Genomic DNA, 20,906 nt, shown 5'->3' with positions numbered 1-20,906 from the left:
CAAGGAGCTTATAATCAAACTAATAGAGGATATAAGTCCCTAATAGTCCTGTCTACTGTATAAGACTGAACAATTGAGGGTGAATTGCACCCTTCCCTGAGTCACCAGGGAAACCCTGTATGTACGTATAGTATCTATGTAAAGTACATACTCTTTTGTGTCTGGCTTACTTGCTCACCTATTTTGGAAACACATCCATGTTGTGTGTCTCAGTAGTTCATTATCTTTATTGCTTAGATGTATTCCATCGTATGGATATACCACTATTTATCTATGCATTTATTTGCTGTTTGAGTTTTTTCCAGGTTTTGGCTATCATGAACAAACCTGTCGTGAGCATCTGTGTACAAGTCTTTGTGTGGATATATGTTTTCTGGTTTTTTTTGTTTTTTTTAAAAAAACAGATTAATGGATGTTGAATTTTGTCAAATACCTTTTCTGTAACTATTGAGATAATCATATGATTATTCTCCTTTATGCTATTGCTACTGTGAATTACATTTTCAAATGTTAGACAAACTTTATATTCTTCAGCCATGTTGTATTATTTTTTTGTATGTTGATTTGGCCTGCTAATTTTTTTTTGTTGTTGTATTTTTTTTTAATTTTTTTTTTATTTTTTTTTTTCCAGTGGGTTTTGTCATACATTGATATGAATCAGCCATGGATTTACATGTATTCCCAATCCCGATCCCCCCTCCCACCTCCCTCTCCACCCGATTCCTCTGGGTCTTCCCAGTGCACCAGGCCCGAGCACTTGTCTCGTGCATCCCACCTGGGCTGGTGATCTGTTTCACCATAGATAGTATACATGCTGTTCTTTTGAAATATCCCACCCTCACATTCTCCCACAAAGTTCAAAAGTCTGTTCTGTATTTCTGTGTCTCTTTTTCTGCTCTGCATATAGGGTTATCGTTATCACCTTTCTAAATTCCATATACTGGCCTGCTAATTTTTAAAAAGAACTTGTGTGTATGCTCAGCAGGGCTTTTGGTCTGCGGTTTTCCCGTAACATTTTTTGTCTGGTTTTCATAATAGGATAATAATGGCCACATAAAATGAGCTGGGACACATCTATTTTCTGAAAAGAGTTTGTGTAAGATCGGTGCTATTTCTTTTTTTTTTTTTCGCCCCCCCCTCGGTGCTATTTCTTAATTATTTGATATGATTTGCCAGTAGAACTATGTAGATTTAGGTTTTTCTTTGTGTGAAGTTTTACATTACAAATTTGACTGCTTTAATGGATATGGCTATTTAGATTTTCTATTTCTTCTTGAGGTAGTTTTCATCACTTTGTGTCTTTCAAAGTTTGCGTCTATTTCATCTATGTTGTAGATTTTATCAGTATAAAGTTTTCATATGTATTTATTTCACTTCTAATATTTTTAAAATCTGTACCAATGCTTCCTGTTTGATTTGTGATACTGGTAATTTATATATTCTTTTCTTTTCCTTGAACAGTCTAAAGTATTTATTGGTCTTTTCAAAGAACCAGCTTTTGTTTGAGTCTCCATTGCTTGTCCATCTTCTACTTATTTCCAAGCTTATCTTTATTCTTTCTTCCACTTACTTTGCATTTAATTTGCTGTTTTCAATTTTTTTAAAAAATATTTATTTATTTGGGTGAGTTGGGTCTTTGTTGCAGCATGTGGGATCTAGTTCCCTGACCAGGGATCAAACCCGGGTCTCCTGCACTGGGAGTGCAGAGTCTTAGCCACTGGACCACCAGGGAAGTCCCTGTTTTCAATTTTTTTAAGGTAGTAGTTTACATAATTAGTTTTAGTTTTCTTCTCTTCTAACACCAGCACTTCAAGTATAGATCTCCAAGTACTCCACCTGACACATTTGGGTACGTTTTCATTTTCATTAACCAGAAACTACATTCTAATTTGCTTTGTGTCTTTATTAACCCATGCATTTAGAAATATGTTATTTAATTTCTATTAGGGATTTCCCCCAGATATCAGTTATTGATTTAATTCCATTGTGGTCAGAGAACATACTTGTATTTTCATTTCCTCTAAAACTGAGACTTTTTATGGTGCCACACACAGGTGCTGAATATTGTATGTGCACCTGAGAAGAATATCTATTCAGCTATTGGTGGGTAAAGTGTTCCATAACTATCAATTAGGCAAAAATGGTTGATAGCATTATCCAGATCATCTCTATCTTTCTGATTTTTCTATCAACTTGTTCTATCAATTACTAAGAGGGTAGTGCTGAGATATCCAAATATAATTGTGGATTTTCTATTTCATTTTCAGTTGTCAATTTTGCTTCATATATTTTTAAGCATTATTATTCAGTGCTTATATTACTTAGAATTACCTGTTATGTCTTCTTAATGAACTGACACCTTTAACATTATGAATTATTCCTCTTTCTCCCTGGGAATGTTACTGTTTTGAAGTTTATTTTGTCCTTTATTGATGAAATCACTTCCAGTTTCTTGTGATTCATATTTGTCTGGTATAATCTCTTCTACTCTTTTACTTCAACTGTATTTCATAGTGCTTTACTCATAGATGGCATATGATTGCCCTTGATGTTTAATTCAGAATGAAAATCTCTTTCCTTTAATTATAACGTTTAATCATTTACATTTAATGTCATTATTAATATGTTAATTAAGGGTTACGAAGCCCTTGTAGCCCTTAAATAACATATTAATAATGACATTAATATGGGTTGGGTAGATCCCCTGGAGAAGGAAATGGCAACCCACTCCAGTATCCTTGCCTGGAAAGTCTCATGGACAGAGGAGCCTGGTGGGCTGCAGTCCATGGGGTCGCAAAGAGTTGGGCACGACTGAGTGACTAACCCTTTACTTATTAATACGTTAGAGTTTAAGTCTAATGTCCTACTTTTTTGTGTCCCATCTGTTCTTTGTTTACTTTTCTTCAATCAATTCTTTTTGATTGGATATTTTTATCATATTCTGTCTCCAATATTGCCTTATTAGCTACACCTCCTTTTAAAATGTTTTTAGCCATTACTTCAGGGTTTACAGTATGTATCTCTAATTCATCACAGTCTATCTTACAGACATCTTCCTGGTTTTCTTCCTCAGTCACTGGCAACTCCTCAGTCTCCTTTTCTGGCTCCTCTTTTCTTCCCTACCTGTAAATCAGGCCACAGTCCTCTTTTCTCTAGATATTCCGACTCTCTGGGCAGTCTCATCTAGTCCTATGGTTTTAAATCCCATCTGTATGTTCAGTTTTAACTCTCCCCTTAAGCTCTAGATATCTAACATCTTAACCAGCACTACCACTAGATGACCAAGAGACATCGCAAACTGAACCCCTCCCAGTGGGGCTCTTGATGGCCCCTCACATTTCTCTGCCCTTCCCCGCCCAGCCTGCCCTATTTCCCTTAACTGTGTCACTCAGCTACAACAAAAACCTAGTAGCTAGCTGTGAATCCTGTTTTCATCTCCTATAACCAAATCATTAGTAAGTCCAACAGATTCTGTCCCCAGGATAACGCCTCACTATCTCTGTTGCCATCACCCTAGTCTAACTAAGCCACTCTCATCTCTCAGTTGCCCCCCTCAACACAGCCTCTTGCTTTCTTTTCCTCCATTCTCGTTCTCTACTGCCTCTCCTCCACATAATAGCTGAAATGACTCTTTAGACAAAGACCCCATTCGGATGCCAATCCCCTGCTTAAAACCTCCCCGTGTCTTCCCATCACACTCACAGTAAAAATCCAGAACCCTTTAGTCCGGCATGATCCCAACACAGTTTGGCCCTGACTTACTTTTTCTGGCATCATCCCTACCCTGCTCTCCATACCCAATACACTGCAGTCACACAGGAGTTCCTGATGTTCTTAAAACAAGCTGAGGTTTTTCCTGCCTGAGGGACTTTTATGCTAGCTCATCCCTCTGTCTCCACTCCTTCTCAACACCGAGATCTGTGTTTAAATGTCACTTCTGACCAACTCATCTTAAATATCTCCTCATGCCCAAGTCACTAACCATCTCCCCTTATTATGCTTTGTTCTCCTCATAGCATTTTTTTTTTTTTACCATTTGAAATTGTATTCACTTACTTTTTTTGGTTGTCTTCCTTCTTAGAATGTACACTTAGCGGGAGTAGGCACTTTGTTCAATGCAGCATCTTCATAATTGAGAACAGTATCTGGCACATAATAAGTGCTCAATAAATGTGAATCCATCACAAAAGACGTTTTACTTTTTAAGGGAAAAGAATCTTTAGGAGTCAACAGACTAAAATCAAATGAGTGAAAATTCACTTTCTTCTGGTCCCATGTCTGAAAGTGAATTAAATCTGGTTGTTAGATGTAACTGTTCAATAATAGGCTATAGGTTCTGGTTTGTTCACGTAAACATTTCTCTACTTAGTGACTTATCAGAATAATCCCTCATGAGCAGTAGATAATGATCTTTAGCCCAAGCTCTGATAGACAATGTTGTGTCCTGCTCAGTCTCATTGGATACTTTTGATGCATCATCAAAGCCTGAAGGAGCTAGAAACCACTCCTGAGGAAATCCTAATTTGGAACACTTCCTAGTTCCTAGACACCCACATAGCATATAAGACATTGCATTGGGCTGTCAGATGTTTCCATTCTGTCTCAGTACTGTCCCATGGGATGGCACAGCCATAGTACTGAATAGAGCATCTATCTGTTATTAATAGATATTCCTCTTATAACTTTTTAAACAGGGCCAAGTTACAACCAGCAAACGGGAGATACTATGGGAAGGGAGGTGGGGGGAAAATCCTTGCATCTTCTGTGTCTTGGAGAAGATGCAGTTAACGAAATCTTCATTTAGTCAGGTTGTCAATATATCAAACCAAACTGCTGACAAGAACAAGGCTGTATGGAGAGAAATTATTGGGACTATGTCCAGAAAACAAGAACAGAGGTTGGGCACAGGACGGGCAGAGGGAGGAGATGAAGGTAAAGCCCCTCAGGATCTACTAAGTAGACTATTGGAAATCCTATAGGACCTGCTGCCACCAATACACAATTTTCGTTAATTATCTCAATTGTGGCTGTTATCCCCTTAATGAGAAACACAGCTTTACTTCTAAGCAGGCAGTGAGGCTGGCAGAAAGCTGAAACCTGAAAATCAGCAGATACAGGGCTGCATTCAGCCCTTACTATTGAAATGAAGCCACGTCCACAACACAGGGGGAGGACTCCAAATAGCTTCAGACAGCAGCCAGCCACGCAGGGCTCTCACCAGGCCCCGGGTGGACGCTCTCCGGACTAGTCGAGAGGCCCAAATCCCAAGTGCTCATTTCAATAACATTAGAAAATAAACATGGGGCTTATTTATAGCACAGGAAAGGCACTGGGGCAAAAGAACCACTCATTTGGTAATCTACCCTGACGGGGCCAGATAGGATCCAGACCCCCAGGCTCTCTGGTAACAGGGTGAGCAGAAATAGGGGCCGGAAGAGGGCTGGCTGCCAGCATCACCAGGTACAATCTGGCAAGGGCTCTGGGTAAAGAGGGGGAAGAGATCTGATACATCACTGCATCTCACCCACCCAGGTCGAAGCGCTCTTGCCATCTTCAATTTCTGGCTGAGGGAACTAAGGCGAGGGAGTGGAGTCCCTCAAAGCCAAGGAAGGCCAGGGTTCAACTCAAAGGAAGGCGCTATGAGAACGGGAAACAACAATCCTCGCCTCGCCTCCTCCGGGCACCAGTGAAGATGATGTTCACGAAATGGAATCTTCCTGTACAGTCAGGACTAAAACGTGTGTGTGTGGAGTCCTAGGCCTCTGATGGGCTCCACACCATCTTACAGAGCCAAGAACTCTCACTGGAGTCCAAGTTCCTGGAGGTCAAGACTGTGTCTTATTCCACTGATTCCACTCTGTCTCAGATGCAGCACAGGTTCTGGCAAAGAGTACATTTTGATGAATGAATGAACAATTAGAAAACTGAATGGCTGAATTATTCCCTCATCTTGGTCAGTAACCAGTTGGTTGTTCTTAAAGCTGTGATTACCAGAAATCTAGACATTCTTTGCGCTTCTTCTTGGGCGTAGTAGTTAATGATAGGAGTTGGCGGCTGTAAATAAGAGCTCACATTGATACACTATGAAGGGAAGGCTCTGAGGGTGGATGGAGTGGCTGGAGGCTTGGGTCCAAGACACACAGATTCCAATCCCAGCTCTGCTGGCAGCTGTCCCTCCAAGGGCAGCTCCTGAGATGCTACGGGTGAGCTGGTGCTTTGCAGGGGAAACCTCTTATCAGACATAGCTGCCTGGTACCTCTCGAGTGGCACCCAGACATCCTTCCCTTTCCTCATCTCTGCCTGATGGCTCTGGTGCCCTTCAGGGAGGCTGCAAAGTAGTGCAACCAGGGGCCCAACCAGTTGGGAGCAGAAGAAAGGAAAAAACTCTACCCCATAAAGGCTGTAAATTTGAGATGCCAGACACGGAGGTGGGTGACTCAACAATTTCTTGACAAGGAAAGATGCCCGAAAAGTTGGGAGAGGGGGCAAGCTGCCCCGTCACCTGCCCTGTGTTGCAGGCAGTGGTGAGCCGGACATGAAAAAGCTATTGCAAAAGGTTGCCTAGACAGACCACACCCTGTCCCAGGAAACCTGGGACATCACAAAGCCTGAGGCTGGGGAGCCCTGACAGTCTATTTAATGGAGGTGGAAGAGAGGCTGTGAGTTTCGTTTAGGATGATGTCGCTGTTGTTTAGTTGCTAAGTCATGTCCAACTCTTTGCGACCCCATGGATTGTAGCTCGCCAGGCTCCTCTGTCCATGGAATTCCCCAGGCAAGAATACTGGAATGGGTTGGAATTCCCTTCTCCAGGGGGATCTTCCTGACCCAGGGGATTGAACCTGCATCTCCTTCATTGCAGGTGGATTCTTTACCACTGAGCCACCAGGGAAGCCCTTAGCTTAGGAGAGGGGAAAACCTTACAAATGAGAGCAGAATCCAGCCTGCCTCACTGTCCTCTGTCAGGAGCAGCTCAGTGAAACCGGTTCAGATCATCCCACCAGGCCTGGGTGGCAGAGTGGGGCCAAAAGCTGCCCCCCGTTTCATTTAGAAGCGAACACTGGCCTAGCACGGGAGCCCTGGGGCTTCGGACAGAGCTCTGGCGTGAGGTGAGCAGCCAGCCTCCAGGGTTCACATGCCTCCAGGCCCTCAGTGGAAAGCTCAAGTCTCTTCCAGAGCCTCCCTGGACGGCCGCCGCCTGCCAATCCAGTTGGCACTTCCACCGGGACGGCTCCTCGGGAAGTGGCTGAAGGGGCGTGGGGCCAGTTGGGCGTTCTCTGCCTCTGCCTCCCCGAGCCAGGGCTCCTCGGGGATCGGCGTGCTGCGGCTTCAGCTGCTGCATCAGAAGACGGCCGACAGAACTGGAGAAAACAGCTTACCCTGGAGACGCCCCTGGGAGAGCGAGGAAACCCACCAGGCTCAGGGAAGCTAGCCCATGGGGAACCTTCGAAACCTCTGCCCTCTTGGCTGGATTCCTCTGCGATCCTGTGATTGGAGAGCCAGGAAGAGTGCCCCCAGGAGTGAACCACTTCCCAACCTGGACTCTGCTTCATCGACTTCTTAATTCTACCACCAAGGGGTCTTGGACTTGAGCCCAGCAATCAGACCTTGAGATTTCGTGGGCAGAAGCCTGTGGCCTTTCAGTGGCAAGGATCCTCCAAAGACTGTCCCAGGAGGAAGCCGGATCAGAGAGCTACCAGCCATGCTTCGGCAAGTGAGAGCACAGAGGCTGCTGGCTTCTTCCAGCTCCCAGTCCTGGTCAGCATGGGCCAGGATGATGGTCACTCTTTCCAGAGACAGCAGAGAAACTTCTAAAAACCACAAGCTGGAAGCACATAAGGTGCGGCAGAGAAGCCAGAGTCCTGACCTTCATGATGCCGAGTAAGAAGAAGAGACAGGATAGCATCATTTACAGGAAAGAACCAGAGATTCTGAGGACAAAAGTGGATATTTTCCTCTTTAATTTTCCCAGAAAAGGAGGGTTTTGCCTAAACATGTGTGAGCTTTGCTAAAATACATCAGATAAGAATATAAACAGCTACCTAAACTTAACCAGCAAAAAACGGTTTCCAACTTTGGCATTTGGAGAAGGAAATGGCAACCCACTCCAGTATTCTTGCCTGGATAATCCCACAGACAGAGGAGCCTAGTGAGCTACAGTCCACGGGGTCTCAACAAGTCGGACACGACTGAGCACACAACACTCAACACTGGCATTTCAAGCAGGCCGGCCTATCCCAGTTAGGTCCCAGGGGGCAAAGGCCAGTGACTTAGTACACACATTTGGGCCAAGGTCAGGGCCAGCTGAGGTTCATCGTCAGTGCAGGTCAGTACGATGCAATTCCTTAAAAAAGATTTCTTAATCTAAAACCAGCTGTTGTCTGTTGTAGGCCAGAACATGACATTTTAATTAGCATTATTGTTCCGCTTCTGAAACCAGAACCTATGGCATCCCAAGGGCAGATGATCCTGGCCCAAGCTTACGGGTGAGGCTTGCTGGTGAGCAGCTCAGAAATACATCAACACAGGACAGGGGTGGAGCTCCCAGTCCCCTCCGAATCCATGAATCATGAGCACTTGCTATATTTCTGTCCTGAATTTTCCCCTGTGACCTGCACCCTCTGTCTTTTCCTAGGACAGAAGCTTTGAGGTTTGCTTCCAGTGCCTAGGATGTAATATTTATTCTATAATTAAAAAAAAAAAAATTGTATGCTATGGTGCAAAATCTAACCCCCAATATTTCTTGGGGTAGTTAGGTACTTGAAATGGAGTTTTAATGCCCTTAGAAGATCAATGTCTTCTAAGAAGGTGATAAAGGTCCACTGACTCAGTCCCCTTGGGCTCCCAATGACCTGCTACTGAAGCATTTCTCTTCCAGAATCAAAGGAATAATAAAGAGAGAGGGAGAGGAGGGAGGGAAGGAGGAGAAGGAAAGATACCCCTTTGGAGAGGGAGAACTGGCTTAGAAATTAGCCCCTAATGTAGTGCAGTCGGTCATCTGAAAAGAGCAGAGTGCTATCAATGTATACTGAGGGTGTACACTGACACGTGTAACACGTTATGTAATGTCAGCACAGCTCTTAGATTTTAGCTAGAATTTAAATGTGAGGCCCTCCTCCCTCCCACTTGCCCCAAACCTCGGAAAACAAGCAAGGGAGCCCCTAGGGTGGTCAGAGGTGCTCGCTGTGTCGGCTACTGGCATCCGGGTGACAAGAGAAAACCCCTTTCTCTCGGTTTCTATCGTATCACCCCCAGTACTATGAGTATGAGGCCAGAATGCCTTCCCATCTCCCCTGCTGACTAGGATATAATTATTCAAATCAAAACTATTGATTAAGCACTGGTGTTCACAGCGGCAACACATGAATAAATCATGGCTCCAGTGTCTGCGACTGCCAAATGAATGACCTGGAGATGCTATCTCATCCCTTCTGCCAAGCTCGCCATCCCACCAGCCCTAGATATGAAAGATCAGACTCGAGATTTCCACTTTCAATTGTGCTACTTCTGAAAGTTTTCTTTGGCCTCTCAGAGTCCATGGGAACACATCTGAAGTGATTCTTGTTAAAACTGCAAGTCTGAAAACACCAGCATGAGACCAGCTCACCTCCGTGTCACTCAACACAACAATGAGTGGTGGTTTAGTGACTTGGACTGGCACACAACTAAGTTGCAGTAATTATATCCATATTCCAAGCAAATTGTTATGTATTTTGTGTTCTGGGGACATATGTTATGGCTAAAGCCCAAACTGTGGCTAATCTTAATATTAGAGTCAGATAAATCTGTTTCAAATCCTTAACATCTAACATTTGCCAGAGTAGATTTGTTCATCAACTGAGCTTAAAGAGGTATAATTCACACATGTGCAGTATTACTAAATGCTGAAACGTAATGATTTAAATATACCGGCAACTATCACAAAGCAGTTGTTATAGCAGCATTTAACATTAGCCAGAGCCTCCCTGGCTAACGTTAGGTTTATACCAAAAGAATGAGGGAGACTTTGGCATCCCCTTGGGGTGAGGGTCACAGCTCCCTCAGTTTTACAACATGGTACTAGCAGAGCGACTCGGCATATGGCCATATGAGAGGCCCTCTGTTTTCCCCCAAGAATATCTAGAGCTAATCAGCCAGCACAGAGACTCCTTTGTAGGTCTGGGGACACATTGTCTCCAAGAATGTTTGTAGTTGGAGGCTCTTCTCTGCTGGATACACATGGCACCAGATACACCTCCCGGCCGACTGTCTTCCCAGACCTGGGAAGGAGGCTGGAGTTGAGGTCAGAAGATGTAAGTTACACACGCACAGAAACAAAGTTCCATAATCAATATGTTGCAGGAAGGGGGACCCCCTTCCAGGGCCCAAAACTGGGCTCTTGTCTAACACTCGGAAATGAATTGTCCGAGGAGACACATGCTGACAAAGCAAGAGATTTTATTGGGAAAGGGCACCCGGGTGGAGAGCAGTAGGTAAGGGAACCCAGGAGAACTGCTCTGCCGCGTGGCTCTCAGTCTTGGGTTTTATGGTGATGGGATTCGTTTCCGGGTAGTCTTTGGCCAATCATTCTAATTCAGAGTCTTTCCTGGTGGCGCACGCATCGCTCACCCAAGATGGATGCTAGCAAGAGGGATTCTGGGAAGTGGATAGACACGCGGTGTTTCCTTTTGACCTTTTCCAAACTCTTCCGGTTGGTGGTGGCTTATTAGTTCCGTATTCCTTATCAGGATCTCCTGTCATAAAACAACTCACGCAAACGGTTACTATGGTGCCTGGCCAGGGTGGGCGGTTTCAATCAGTGTGCTTCCCCTAACAACTCCCCCCTGAGAGACTTCATACTCAAGATGCTTCTTGGGAATTGGGGTGGAGGTCTCTTTCTTCTGTAACTTCTTCCTGCTGTGCCTGGGCGTAGGCCTGCCTAGCAGAGCATAAGTCTCTCTATACCAGACCTAAGTTGGGGTGTTTTATATCTGAAACCAGCCTTTACTCTTGTAATAACAGCAACTTAGTTTGAAACTGTCAGCGCCTCTCAGAGGTGAAATAGACAGGGGCCAAACAGGAGACCTAACAGGATGGTCATCACTGGTCCCCAGAAACAGGAGGCACTGCTGGGATGATTGGCTGGTGGTCAAGCAACAGAGCTGTGTTCTAAGAATCTTATGTTTAGTCTGAAGTTACCATCTTCCACCTGGGTGGGGGCTCTAGTTCTGTAGAAGAACTCAAAAGACATTGTTATGCATGTTTCTTTGAGTAGGAATCAGGACCCCGTCTCAAGGCTGTACCACCATTTGATTGTTTCCCCTCTGTTTCTGTATTTTTTCCTTCTCTGATTGGCAATTGTTTGAATCTACCGTTTGGAACTCAGGGAAGGTCAAGGAGGCTGAATAAAGCCTATATTTTACAGTACAGCAGATCTGTACTCCAGAGTCGCCACCCGGCAGAGTCCTGTTCAGTTTTATTTAGGGAACAGAGCAACTATGACTGTGATAACTTTTTGTCAAAATGGGGCATAGGACCGCCTCAGCTTGGAGAAGAGACACTGAATTGGAAGTATTCCTGAGCTCCAAGTCTTAGATCTGAGCCTTGTATGATTAAAATCTCAATCCCTTGGTCTGCCATTTTGTTGTAACACACCCAGTTAGTAATAGCTAGAGAAGGGATAACTGGAGTTTTAATAGACAAAAGTAAATCTCTTTCTTTTAGAAGAACAGACCTGAAATCCACTTCAGGGAGACTTGTAGCCAGGTGGCCAGTTGCCTAGTTTTATAAAAAGTGAGGTAGAAGTTACTAGCTTCCAGCAGACATTGTTTTGAGAATGGTGGCATCTAAGCCTGACACGATTCAGAAAACTCAAGTGTTTAGCAATACAATGTCTAATCTGAAATTACACCCATAGTAACACCTGGTTATTTCCCAGGATGTCTGAACCATAACTGAGTACTCTATTTTGACTTTTAATTGTAAAATTTTTTCTTTAATAGCCAAAGCAGATGGCACCATTAATGATGTCAGTGTTTCTCTAGGTATGAGAAGATGCAAGAATTGGGACTCATAAAATCTCTTGAAAAGATCTGACTATCTGAAGGCCTGTTCTGCCAGTTTTTCCCGGAGCACGGAGCACCTCATTCTTGATCTTCACCCTGAACTCCTTTCAGGGCCGTTGGAAGTCAGCAGTTGCAGTGGCCATGATATAATCACTGTAGATGTAGATGGCAAGTGTCAGTCTTCAGTTGGCAAAGCCCCTTTTTGCTCACAAACTTGACCACGACTTTGAGGGGGGCATTTCATGACCATTTTATCCCATGGTGCTGAGAATGTCCATTCTCAGGTTTGGCAAAGATTTTGTCAACCGGCCTCTCAATGTGCTGTTACTGGATTAGGCCATAAAACAGTATCTAAAATTCTCTGGACCACCTGTCTTACTAGCCTCTTGGTCCAGGAAAACATTCCCTCTTGTTGCTTTTTCTCATATCTAGAGTTACACTGTCATCATCATCGATTTCATAAGCAACTATATATTATTCTATCAGAGGCCTCAGTCACACATTTGGCACTGTAAGAAATAGCAATTCTGTAAAACAGGTGAAATACAAAGAACGTAGCCAGCAGTATTAGTAAAGTCACAAGTGAGACCTAAGAGCTTCTACTAGATGTAGCCCAGTATATCCCAGGTCGTCTCACTTAGTCTACTCTGTACGAATCTTTATCTTTCAGGGAAATTACACATTGGCACCACCATCTATAAGGCACATAGCCCAGTTTTCTAGTGTTACTAGACTGATTATCCTTAGTATGATTTAATTGTTTTTAACACAGAGGAGACTTTAAACCTAAATTACCATAGCTTAGTGTTATCTATATAAGTCTATCTCATAATTGTGGGAGATTTCTTTTTCTTTTGTTAAAACTTTTTTTGTTGCTCTGATTGAGCTTGAGGAATAGAAAAAGGCTCAAATTTATAGCCAGAGTCAGAGTAGGCATTATTAATTGGCCCGGTGAGGGGATCCCATCTGGTAGTATCATAGTAACCTGAATATGACTATAATTTTTCCAAGTAAATTTCCTCAGGGCCAACCGGTTAGAGTCTTGTAGTAGAGAAATTTACCAAGGTAACCCAGAGCTAGACACAGATAATTGGCCACAAACCCAACAATTGGATTGATTTTTAAAACTAGCATAGTATCAGGCCTATGATAGAAAAGAATTTGATTTATATACAAAGGTCTAAGAAGTCAAGAGAACACTATAAACGATCATACGAATCAGGTTCAGTATCTTGGACAAGCTGTCTACCTCTGATGTCATTGTCTTCTCATCCTGGTGTACTGTAGTTTTTCTTGTTTGAGCATCATTTTAAGGTGAGATCAGGTCAGCTGTCTTCTCTATAGACCAATCCAGTGTAGGGGCCTTTGGAAGTGGGAATTAATCTAAGAGTTAATTTCCCTTCAGTTTTATTGTGTATGAGCTAGTTAAGAGTACCTGATAAAAAGTCTTTCCATCCAGGTTGGAGACAGTCTCTTAAATTATGTCTTTTTCTAGTCCTGGTTGTAGGTCATCAGGCATCTGATTTTTGTCCAAAGATAGATTACTGAGATAAGCTTTAGAAACAAACTTTCACATTAATATCACATAACAGAATTGATCATAGACTTTTTATTTTACTGAAACACTTATAGGATCTCAGACTGAACTTTTAATATAAAACAGGACTGGGAAACTCACACCAAAGGCTTATCACAGATTTTGTCTAACAAACCTAGGTGAACTTTTTTTTTTTAAGGTCTCAAAAATTCCTTGAGATTTTTGTACCTGTTAGTGGATAACCTTTTTAGCTCATTTGATAAACTTACTGGAAACTTAAGAGTTTTAAATTTCTGGAGGAGTCAGATAGAGAGAAAATATAATTGTCTTGTTTATAACGTGTAATTTTACCAAATTATTTTTATAATTAGTTTAAGAGGAAGGTTTTTTCTATTCCCGGAAAACACACAATTTAAACCATTTAAACATTTTAACACATTTAAACAATTTAAACACAATTTCTCAGATAGAAACCATAAAAGTTATAAGCATATTCGCTGGTTCATTCAGTCCTTTGTTAACTTTTGTGAAGTCATCAGGTTTTTCATCAGAATACCAAGACATATCAAAATGTTAAGAATTCTATATAATTTCTAGGATATCTGTATTAGTAACTTTTTATACATTATAACATGAGCGGATTTATTACTCATTTGATAATCTTTTTCATGTAATTTAACCAACCAAATAAACAGTTTAATATCTCTCTTTGGGATGTTCCAGGGGCCCTCTGAAACACCCCAAAGTTAGCTAGATGTCAAAGAAACTTCAAAAGAATTCGATTCAGGAAGTTTTATCGAAAAGATCAATTAAAAGCTTTAGAACATTTGGTCAGATTCAGTCAATGTTGATGGGTGTATCATTTAGCTTGTAGGTATGTCACAATGGGCGCAAATACCAAGGCTCAAGGTCTAGTGAAAGTCAGCTCTGCCATCTTGGACCTAATTGGCTCTAACCAGTTTTCTTATGACCGTGTCATTTTTAACAAAATCTATTTATTTAACTAATTGTAATCTAATTTTAGAAAATCTTGATCATGCATAACTCTTTTTAGTATTTTTTTACTCTTTTTTTACTGAAAGCACACTTCCTGCTTTCCTTTAGCAACCAAGAGCTAACTTTTATATTAGCATTTTATAGATTGATGAGCATAAATACCAGTGATAATTTCTAAAACCCTTGCTTTTTTTAAAACATTTTAGGATGGCATCAAACATTATTTATATATAGTCCCAAATCTCTTTAGTTTTTCTGTAAAAGGAAATCAGTGTTCAGTAGTAAATGTTTCAAAATCTTATATCATTTGGAAATGACCTAATTATTTAATAGACTTTTAATACTTAGTTTAGCACAACCCTTAGAAATTAAAGTTACGCCAATTTGGGGAGACTATTGTAGACAGATATTTTTAAAGAATAATTATTCTTAATAGAGTTTATACATAAACTCATACCTCATTTACATTAGAAGTTTTATCACTCGAGGTAATTTCTTTGTTGACAAACTTGTAATAGGTATAATATTTAACTTATATTAAACTTAGGTACAATGAAAATATTCTACTTGATGTTAATTACTCTAAGATATGTCTATATTAGATAGGTCAACAAAAAACATTAAATCAGGTATTTAATACTGAATATTTCCCAGTTCACCTGAACCTGGAATTTATTGTTTAATTTAGAATTATTTGATTTGTAAGCGCTTACCTTTTTTAAGCCAATTAAATAGAGCTCATTTACAAATTAACCTAAAAAATATTACCCAGAGACAAAAACATACCAAGACATATTTAGACAGACACACTGCAAGATCTAGCTTCATTTTCTAAGTTTGGTCATGAATTAGGTATTACAATATAAAATTTACTAGTTTATAAAAAAAGCTGAAATAAATAACATTTTTAAAGGCTTTTTTCTTTCTTTTTTTTCTTCTCAGTCTCAGGAGTTAGAGATGGTCTAGATAAGTGTTCCTGAGAGCCCTGGTCTCAAGGCACAGGGAAAGAAAATCAAGCTCTAACAAAATGGTGGCAGGTCTAAATGGTAGCCAAACAAAGCAAAATGGCCATCACAAATCACAACACAGAACAGAGTTAAAACACACACATATAAACCAGGCAGTCCTCATCAGACACTCTCCTAAATACAAGAATACAGTCTCTCAGAAAACCTTTTATAGAGACACAAAACTTCAGATGTCTTCAGAGATTTCAAAAGGAGGAAAGGAAGCCAGGTTGAAAGAAGGGGGAGGAGGCGGGCAAGGGGGGCAAAAGGGGTGGCCTTACAGACGTCTCCTGCCACCTGCAGACACCCAGGTGTTAAGGGACTTTTCCCTGGGCTTCCAGAAAAGGGAGGACTGGAACTCGGCCTCTAACAGAAACCAGACCAGAAAATTTGAGTTCTCTGCCAAGAGGAGGTGATCAGTCTCCAATCCTCAGCTCAAGCTGAGGCCCTCGACCAGATTCCTGCGTCCAGGACCGGGGGACTAGAAAAATGGGAAGGATAGGAAGGGCTAAGGAGAGGAAAGAGAGGGAAGGGGAGGGAGGTCAATAAAGTCTCTTGTTTCTTACCGGTCGGGGCACTCTGGCCAGTTGTCCACGTCAGGAGGAGACCAGGGACAAAAGGGTCCCAGTTGCGGCTGCTGGGTCTGGTCCATTGGCAGGCAAGCTGGCCCCTGAGTACCCCGAGTGGTCAGGATGTCAGTCTCAGCAAGGAAGATGTCCCTTTGTGGTCGCCATTTGTTGCAGGAAGGGGGACCCCCTTCCAGGGCCCAAAACTGGGCTCTTGTCTAACACTCGGAAATGAATTGTCTGAGGAGACACATGCTGACAAAGCGAGATTTTATTGGGAAAGGGCACCCGGGTGGAGAGCAGTAGGTAAGGGAACCCAGGAGAACTGCTCTGCCGCGTGGCTCTCAGTCTTGGGTTTTATGGTGATGGGATTCGTTTCCGGGTAGTCTTTGGCCAATCATTCTAATTCAGAGTGTTTTCTGGTGGCGCAAGCATCGCTCAGCCAAGATGGATGCTAGCAAGAGGGATTCTGGGAAGTGGATAGACTCGCGGTGTTTCCTTTTGACCTTTCCCGAACTCTTCCGGTTGGTGGTGGCTTATTAGTTCCGTATTCCTTATCAGGATCTCCTGTCATAAAACAACTCATGCAAATGGTTACTATGGTGCCTGGCCAGGGTGGGCGGTTTCAATCAGTGTGCTTCCCCTAACAAATATTTAAGATGTAGTACAAAACAGAATAAAAAATAATTTTAATCATATCCAAAAGCCAAACCAGAGTTTCATGGAACTTATAGATCCCAACTCAGCAGCTGGTGCTCCCAAGGCGTCAGATGCCACTAAGATGCTTGGATTGTGCACCAAATTCTGGGTGTGGCTTGTCCTCCGAAGAACTCACTGATTTGACATTACGAAAAGTGAGAGACAGGTAGCTCTTACATGATATCACAGACCTGAAACGGGCTGGAGGTTTCTCACCAGTCTTAGAGCCAGGGATGGTTCCTCTCAGATCATTGTACTGGAGCTGGAAACAAAGAAAGCCTGATCTGGCCTTCCCCTGGAGCCTGCCACAGGCTTCCACCTAGAGTTTTCAGAAAGAACCAATTAAGAGCATCAGAGGATGCAAGAGGTGCTCAGATGTCCTCCTGGAGCCTCTGCTCTTCAGGTGAGGAGGTGCCAGTCTTCCACTCTGAAATCCGGGGGTCAGAGTGTTGGGGGGCCGAGTTCTCTTCCTCTGTGGGGCATTCGTGTTGAGACCTCCACCAGCGGCCTGCTTCATAAGCTGCCGATGTTGGGGAAGCTCTTCAGTTTCTCAGGAAAGTCATCCTTGTACAGGACGGGGTCTGCTCGGTGCTCCACCACCTTAAGAGGCATTGTCCCAAAGACGGAAGCGAACTTGTTGATGCACTCGGACCTGGGGGGTTTGCAGAGGGCAGTGGCGCAGATGAGAGGGACAGGGGTGGGGAACAAAGAAAACGTTCAAGAGGCTGAGAGCTGAGAGCAAAAATACATCGTATTCAACACTGGCCAGAGAAACGCAAGGATCCCCAGCGTGCTTCCAGGTTCTTCCCACGGCTGGGAGGCTGTGGAGGAACAAAGCGATCTGGGGGTGCTCTATTAGTTCAGAAGAAGAAAGGGAACCAGGGGTGCTGTTTGAGCTGTATGAAGGCCATGGGCCTGCAGAGGTCAGAGTATCGTTCCCCCTCCCCCTCAAATTCCATTCATTCCTCCAGCTCCTTACAAGCAGGCCTCTAACCAAGGTGGATTAGTTGCCAACAGGCCTTAACCCCATCCCTGCCAGCTGAAGAGAAGGCAAAGGATTGGATCTCGGCTTTAGCTCGCTTGGGCTTAAAAGGGAGAAGGAAGGCTCCTACACGTGGGGCGATGGAAGGCAGAGGAGACAACGGGGGGGCCATGAACCTCAATTTCAAACAACATTTCAGGCATTCAACCGACATCTATCGAGGGCTGTTGAGTGGCAATCTCTGGGAATTATCAGTCCACTTCCATAAGCTCCTCTGTGAAGGCCAAAGTTCACACTGGACAGCTTTCATAATTGTAGCTGCTCTGGTGTTAGAATCAGCAGCAACAAGTGACTTAGCAGCGCTGGATGAAGGGAGAGGGTGCAGCCTCTAACCGCCACCCCGTGAGCAGCGCCCTCAGAGGGGAGTGGCTCAGACACACGGTGGCGGGGAAAGGTTCTGGTCAATCAGGCCAACTGAGTGTGACAGCGGATAATGAGGACATCTCAGCGTCAGACCAAAGCGGGAAAACGAGCCCGCAAAAACTGCTTTTGAAGTTAAGGGGACCTCAAGGATGGATTTCAGCGAGGTCAGTATTCTCTCTCCTCAGTCAGGCCCACGGCACCTGAGAACCGGTTCCCAGAGAAGGGCCGAATTTCAAGACACAGACTGCAAGGCTCTTCTGCCCTTGGAGACTGTAAGCCTTGCTTCAAGCTATTTTAATCGACGGCTTTTATTTGAGTCCTTTGAGCTTCAGCAAGAAACCAATTAATAAAGAAGCCAGTTATTATCAATCATTTTCTTGGGCTTATTCTGTTGGTCAGAATGAGTTAGTATCTCATTTTGAGCTCTTCCAGCTAATAATATCACTGTGCCCACAGCCACAAAGCAACAGCAGCTAACATTTGTTCTATGTTCTGGGCTGTGTTAAAAGCGCTTGACATGTACTAGTCACTCACGTCTCCCCTCACAACAACCCCATGAGGCAGGTCTCCTATCCTTCCCACAGCACAATGGGGAGACAGAGGCATATCACAGAGAGACTCAGAGACAGGCCCAAAGCCAAATAACTGGTAAGAGCAGAGCCAAACCCAGGCATTCTGGTTGCTGGGGCTGAAGTCTTCACTAAGAGATGAGACACATTTATTTATTATCATTATTCTAGGGTCCAAAGAGAGAAGGTGGAAATTAAGAACTGTTAAGCATCTAGTGAAAAAGTGAAAGTTGGTTGCACAGTCGTGTCCGACTCTTTGCAATCCCATGGACTGTAGCCCTTCAGACTTCTGGCTCCTCTGTCCTTGGAATTCTCCAGGCAAGAGTACTGGAGTGGGTTGCCATTTCCTATTAAGTGCCAGCTAATTTCCATACATGACCCCAGCAATTGCTTTAAGTATCCCCCGTCATGCGCCCGAGGGTAGGTGTCGTTTGAGAAGTTTGGGCTGAGAGAGGCTACAGGACTCTCCCAAGGACCCTAAGCTGGAAGGTGGTAGAGCTGGCTTCAATCCCAGGCTTGCGCTGATAACAGAGGCCTGGGTCTTTCTATCACATTCTACAATGGCCCTCAGATCACTGAGCTCCCCTCCTGTTGGCAGTCTTTCAAGACCCAGGAGGTCGCAGTCTCGGGTTCCAAAATGACAGGAGACTGGGGAAAAGACAGAGAAGTTTAATAAAATGACAGGAAGCAAGCACTGGACAACAGCTCTTCTCACCTTAGATTATGGGGTCAAGACAGCGGCAGACTAAGTCAAACCTCCCCAAGGTCTCACTTTTGACAGTTGTTCTGCCTATAAACACGGACAGATTCTTGTAGTTTCCAGTGACTCTGCTTGTAGACTCTGGCCAGCAAAGCCCAGCCGTGCCCAGCATAGGGTGCCGGCGAGCATGGATGAAAGAAGAATCACGGTTCCTGGCAGGGGCTGGTGGCTGTACGGCCCCTGGGGAGCACTGAGGACAACATCTCCTCTGTAACTAGACTGGCCGACCAGGCTGGGCTACAGGCAAGAGGCCACTGGGGCTCAGGCCAGCTTGACTTGCTGACAGCTGCCCCTGGCTGACCCAGGCTACTGAGTCCTCCTTTCTCTCCACGCAGCCCACCCTGGAGAAGCGACTGCCCATGCTGAATGGTACAAAGTCCTCGACTGCCAGGTACCAACAGCGTCTCCTACCTTCATTTCATGCAGGGGAGCTGGGGTGGGGAACAAGTTAGGGTAGATTATGAGTTGGGCTGGTTGCTGGTGGGTCCACCTGAGTTGTTCTCTTGGGGGTCCAGCTACCGTATCAGTAACTGTCCCCCTAGCTTGGTTTCCTAACCAAGTACAGATAGGCTAAGAATGGCCAATGTCTATCTCTGCAGTGCTGCAACTGTCCAGGGGAGAAAAGACTAATAACTTTCTGTTTTCCTTTCAAACTCATGCTATTACCTAAAGTAACAAGGGGCCTGAGGGTTAGCACTGGGGAAACTGGGAAGCGAACTAACCTTGCCAGGCCCCGGGCTACAGACTTTCCTGTATTATTACTTCTTTCATCCCTAGCACTGATACCAAAATGCTCAATAACTATTTGTTGAATTCCTGAATGGATACAGTAATATGACAGTAAATATATTTATTTTCAGAGATGAAATGATTGGAAGTTCAGGATAAGGTAAGTCAATTTCCTTAAGATGGACAGCTAATAAGTGGCTAATTCATAATTTGAATGAAGACTGACCTGAATCAAAATACAATGTTTGTTTCTTAAATCAGCATTGTTTGTCTGCCATACTGTCTTGACATGGGTAAAGCTATTGGGCAAAATGAAGTTACAAAATCTTCTTTTTCTTAAATTAACTAATAGCAGGACCTGTTTCCAGGAGGGAAAAAGTAAAAGTACTCTCCTCCACAGCTGAGATTTCTGATCCCAGACCCCAAACATAAGAATAAATAAGCTTACTGAATCACACAATTCAACCCAAGGTCAGAAGGTGCAGAGCAGCTAACTCCTTTCACTGTTTTGCGCAAAAACGTAGATTCCGCAAAGGAAACTATTTCAAAACAAAACAAGTGAAAAATTCTACAGTTGTAACTCCATATCCAATAGGG

At 43.5% G+C, this 20,906-nt stretch overlaps 1 protein-coding gene across 3 annotated transcripts in view; it reads right to left on the bottom strand.

Annotated features, from left to right (window-relative positions):
* Positions 1 to 16,402: 16,402 nt before the first annotated feature.
* EXT2 (exostosin glycosyltransferase 2) overlaps positions 16,403 to 20,906 on the bottom strand; it is a 137,975-nt gene continuing 133,471 nt past the window's right edge. For 2 of the 3 annotated variants that reach the window (XM_061152262.1, XM_061152264.1), the window contains one exon: positions 16,403 to 17,498. In XM_061152262.1, coding sequence (XP_061008245.1) covers positions 17,360 to 17,498 — 139 coding nt within the window. In that variant the 3' untranslated portion in view covers positions 16,403 to 17,359. Of the gene's footprint in view, positions 17,499 to 17,673; positions 20,849 to 20,906 lie in introns of those variants that run through there. The other variant, XM_061152263.1, reaches the window with a different exon arrangement.

Source organism: Dama dama, chromosome 1, assembly GCF_033118175.1.
Source record: "Dama dama isolate Ldn47 chromosome 1, ASM3311817v1, whole genome shotgun sequence".
Taxonomy (NCBI): Eukaryota; Metazoa; Chordata; class Mammalia; order Artiodactyla; family Cervidae; genus Dama; species Dama dama.
This window is presented reverse-complemented; position numbering and strand designations above follow the sequence as displayed.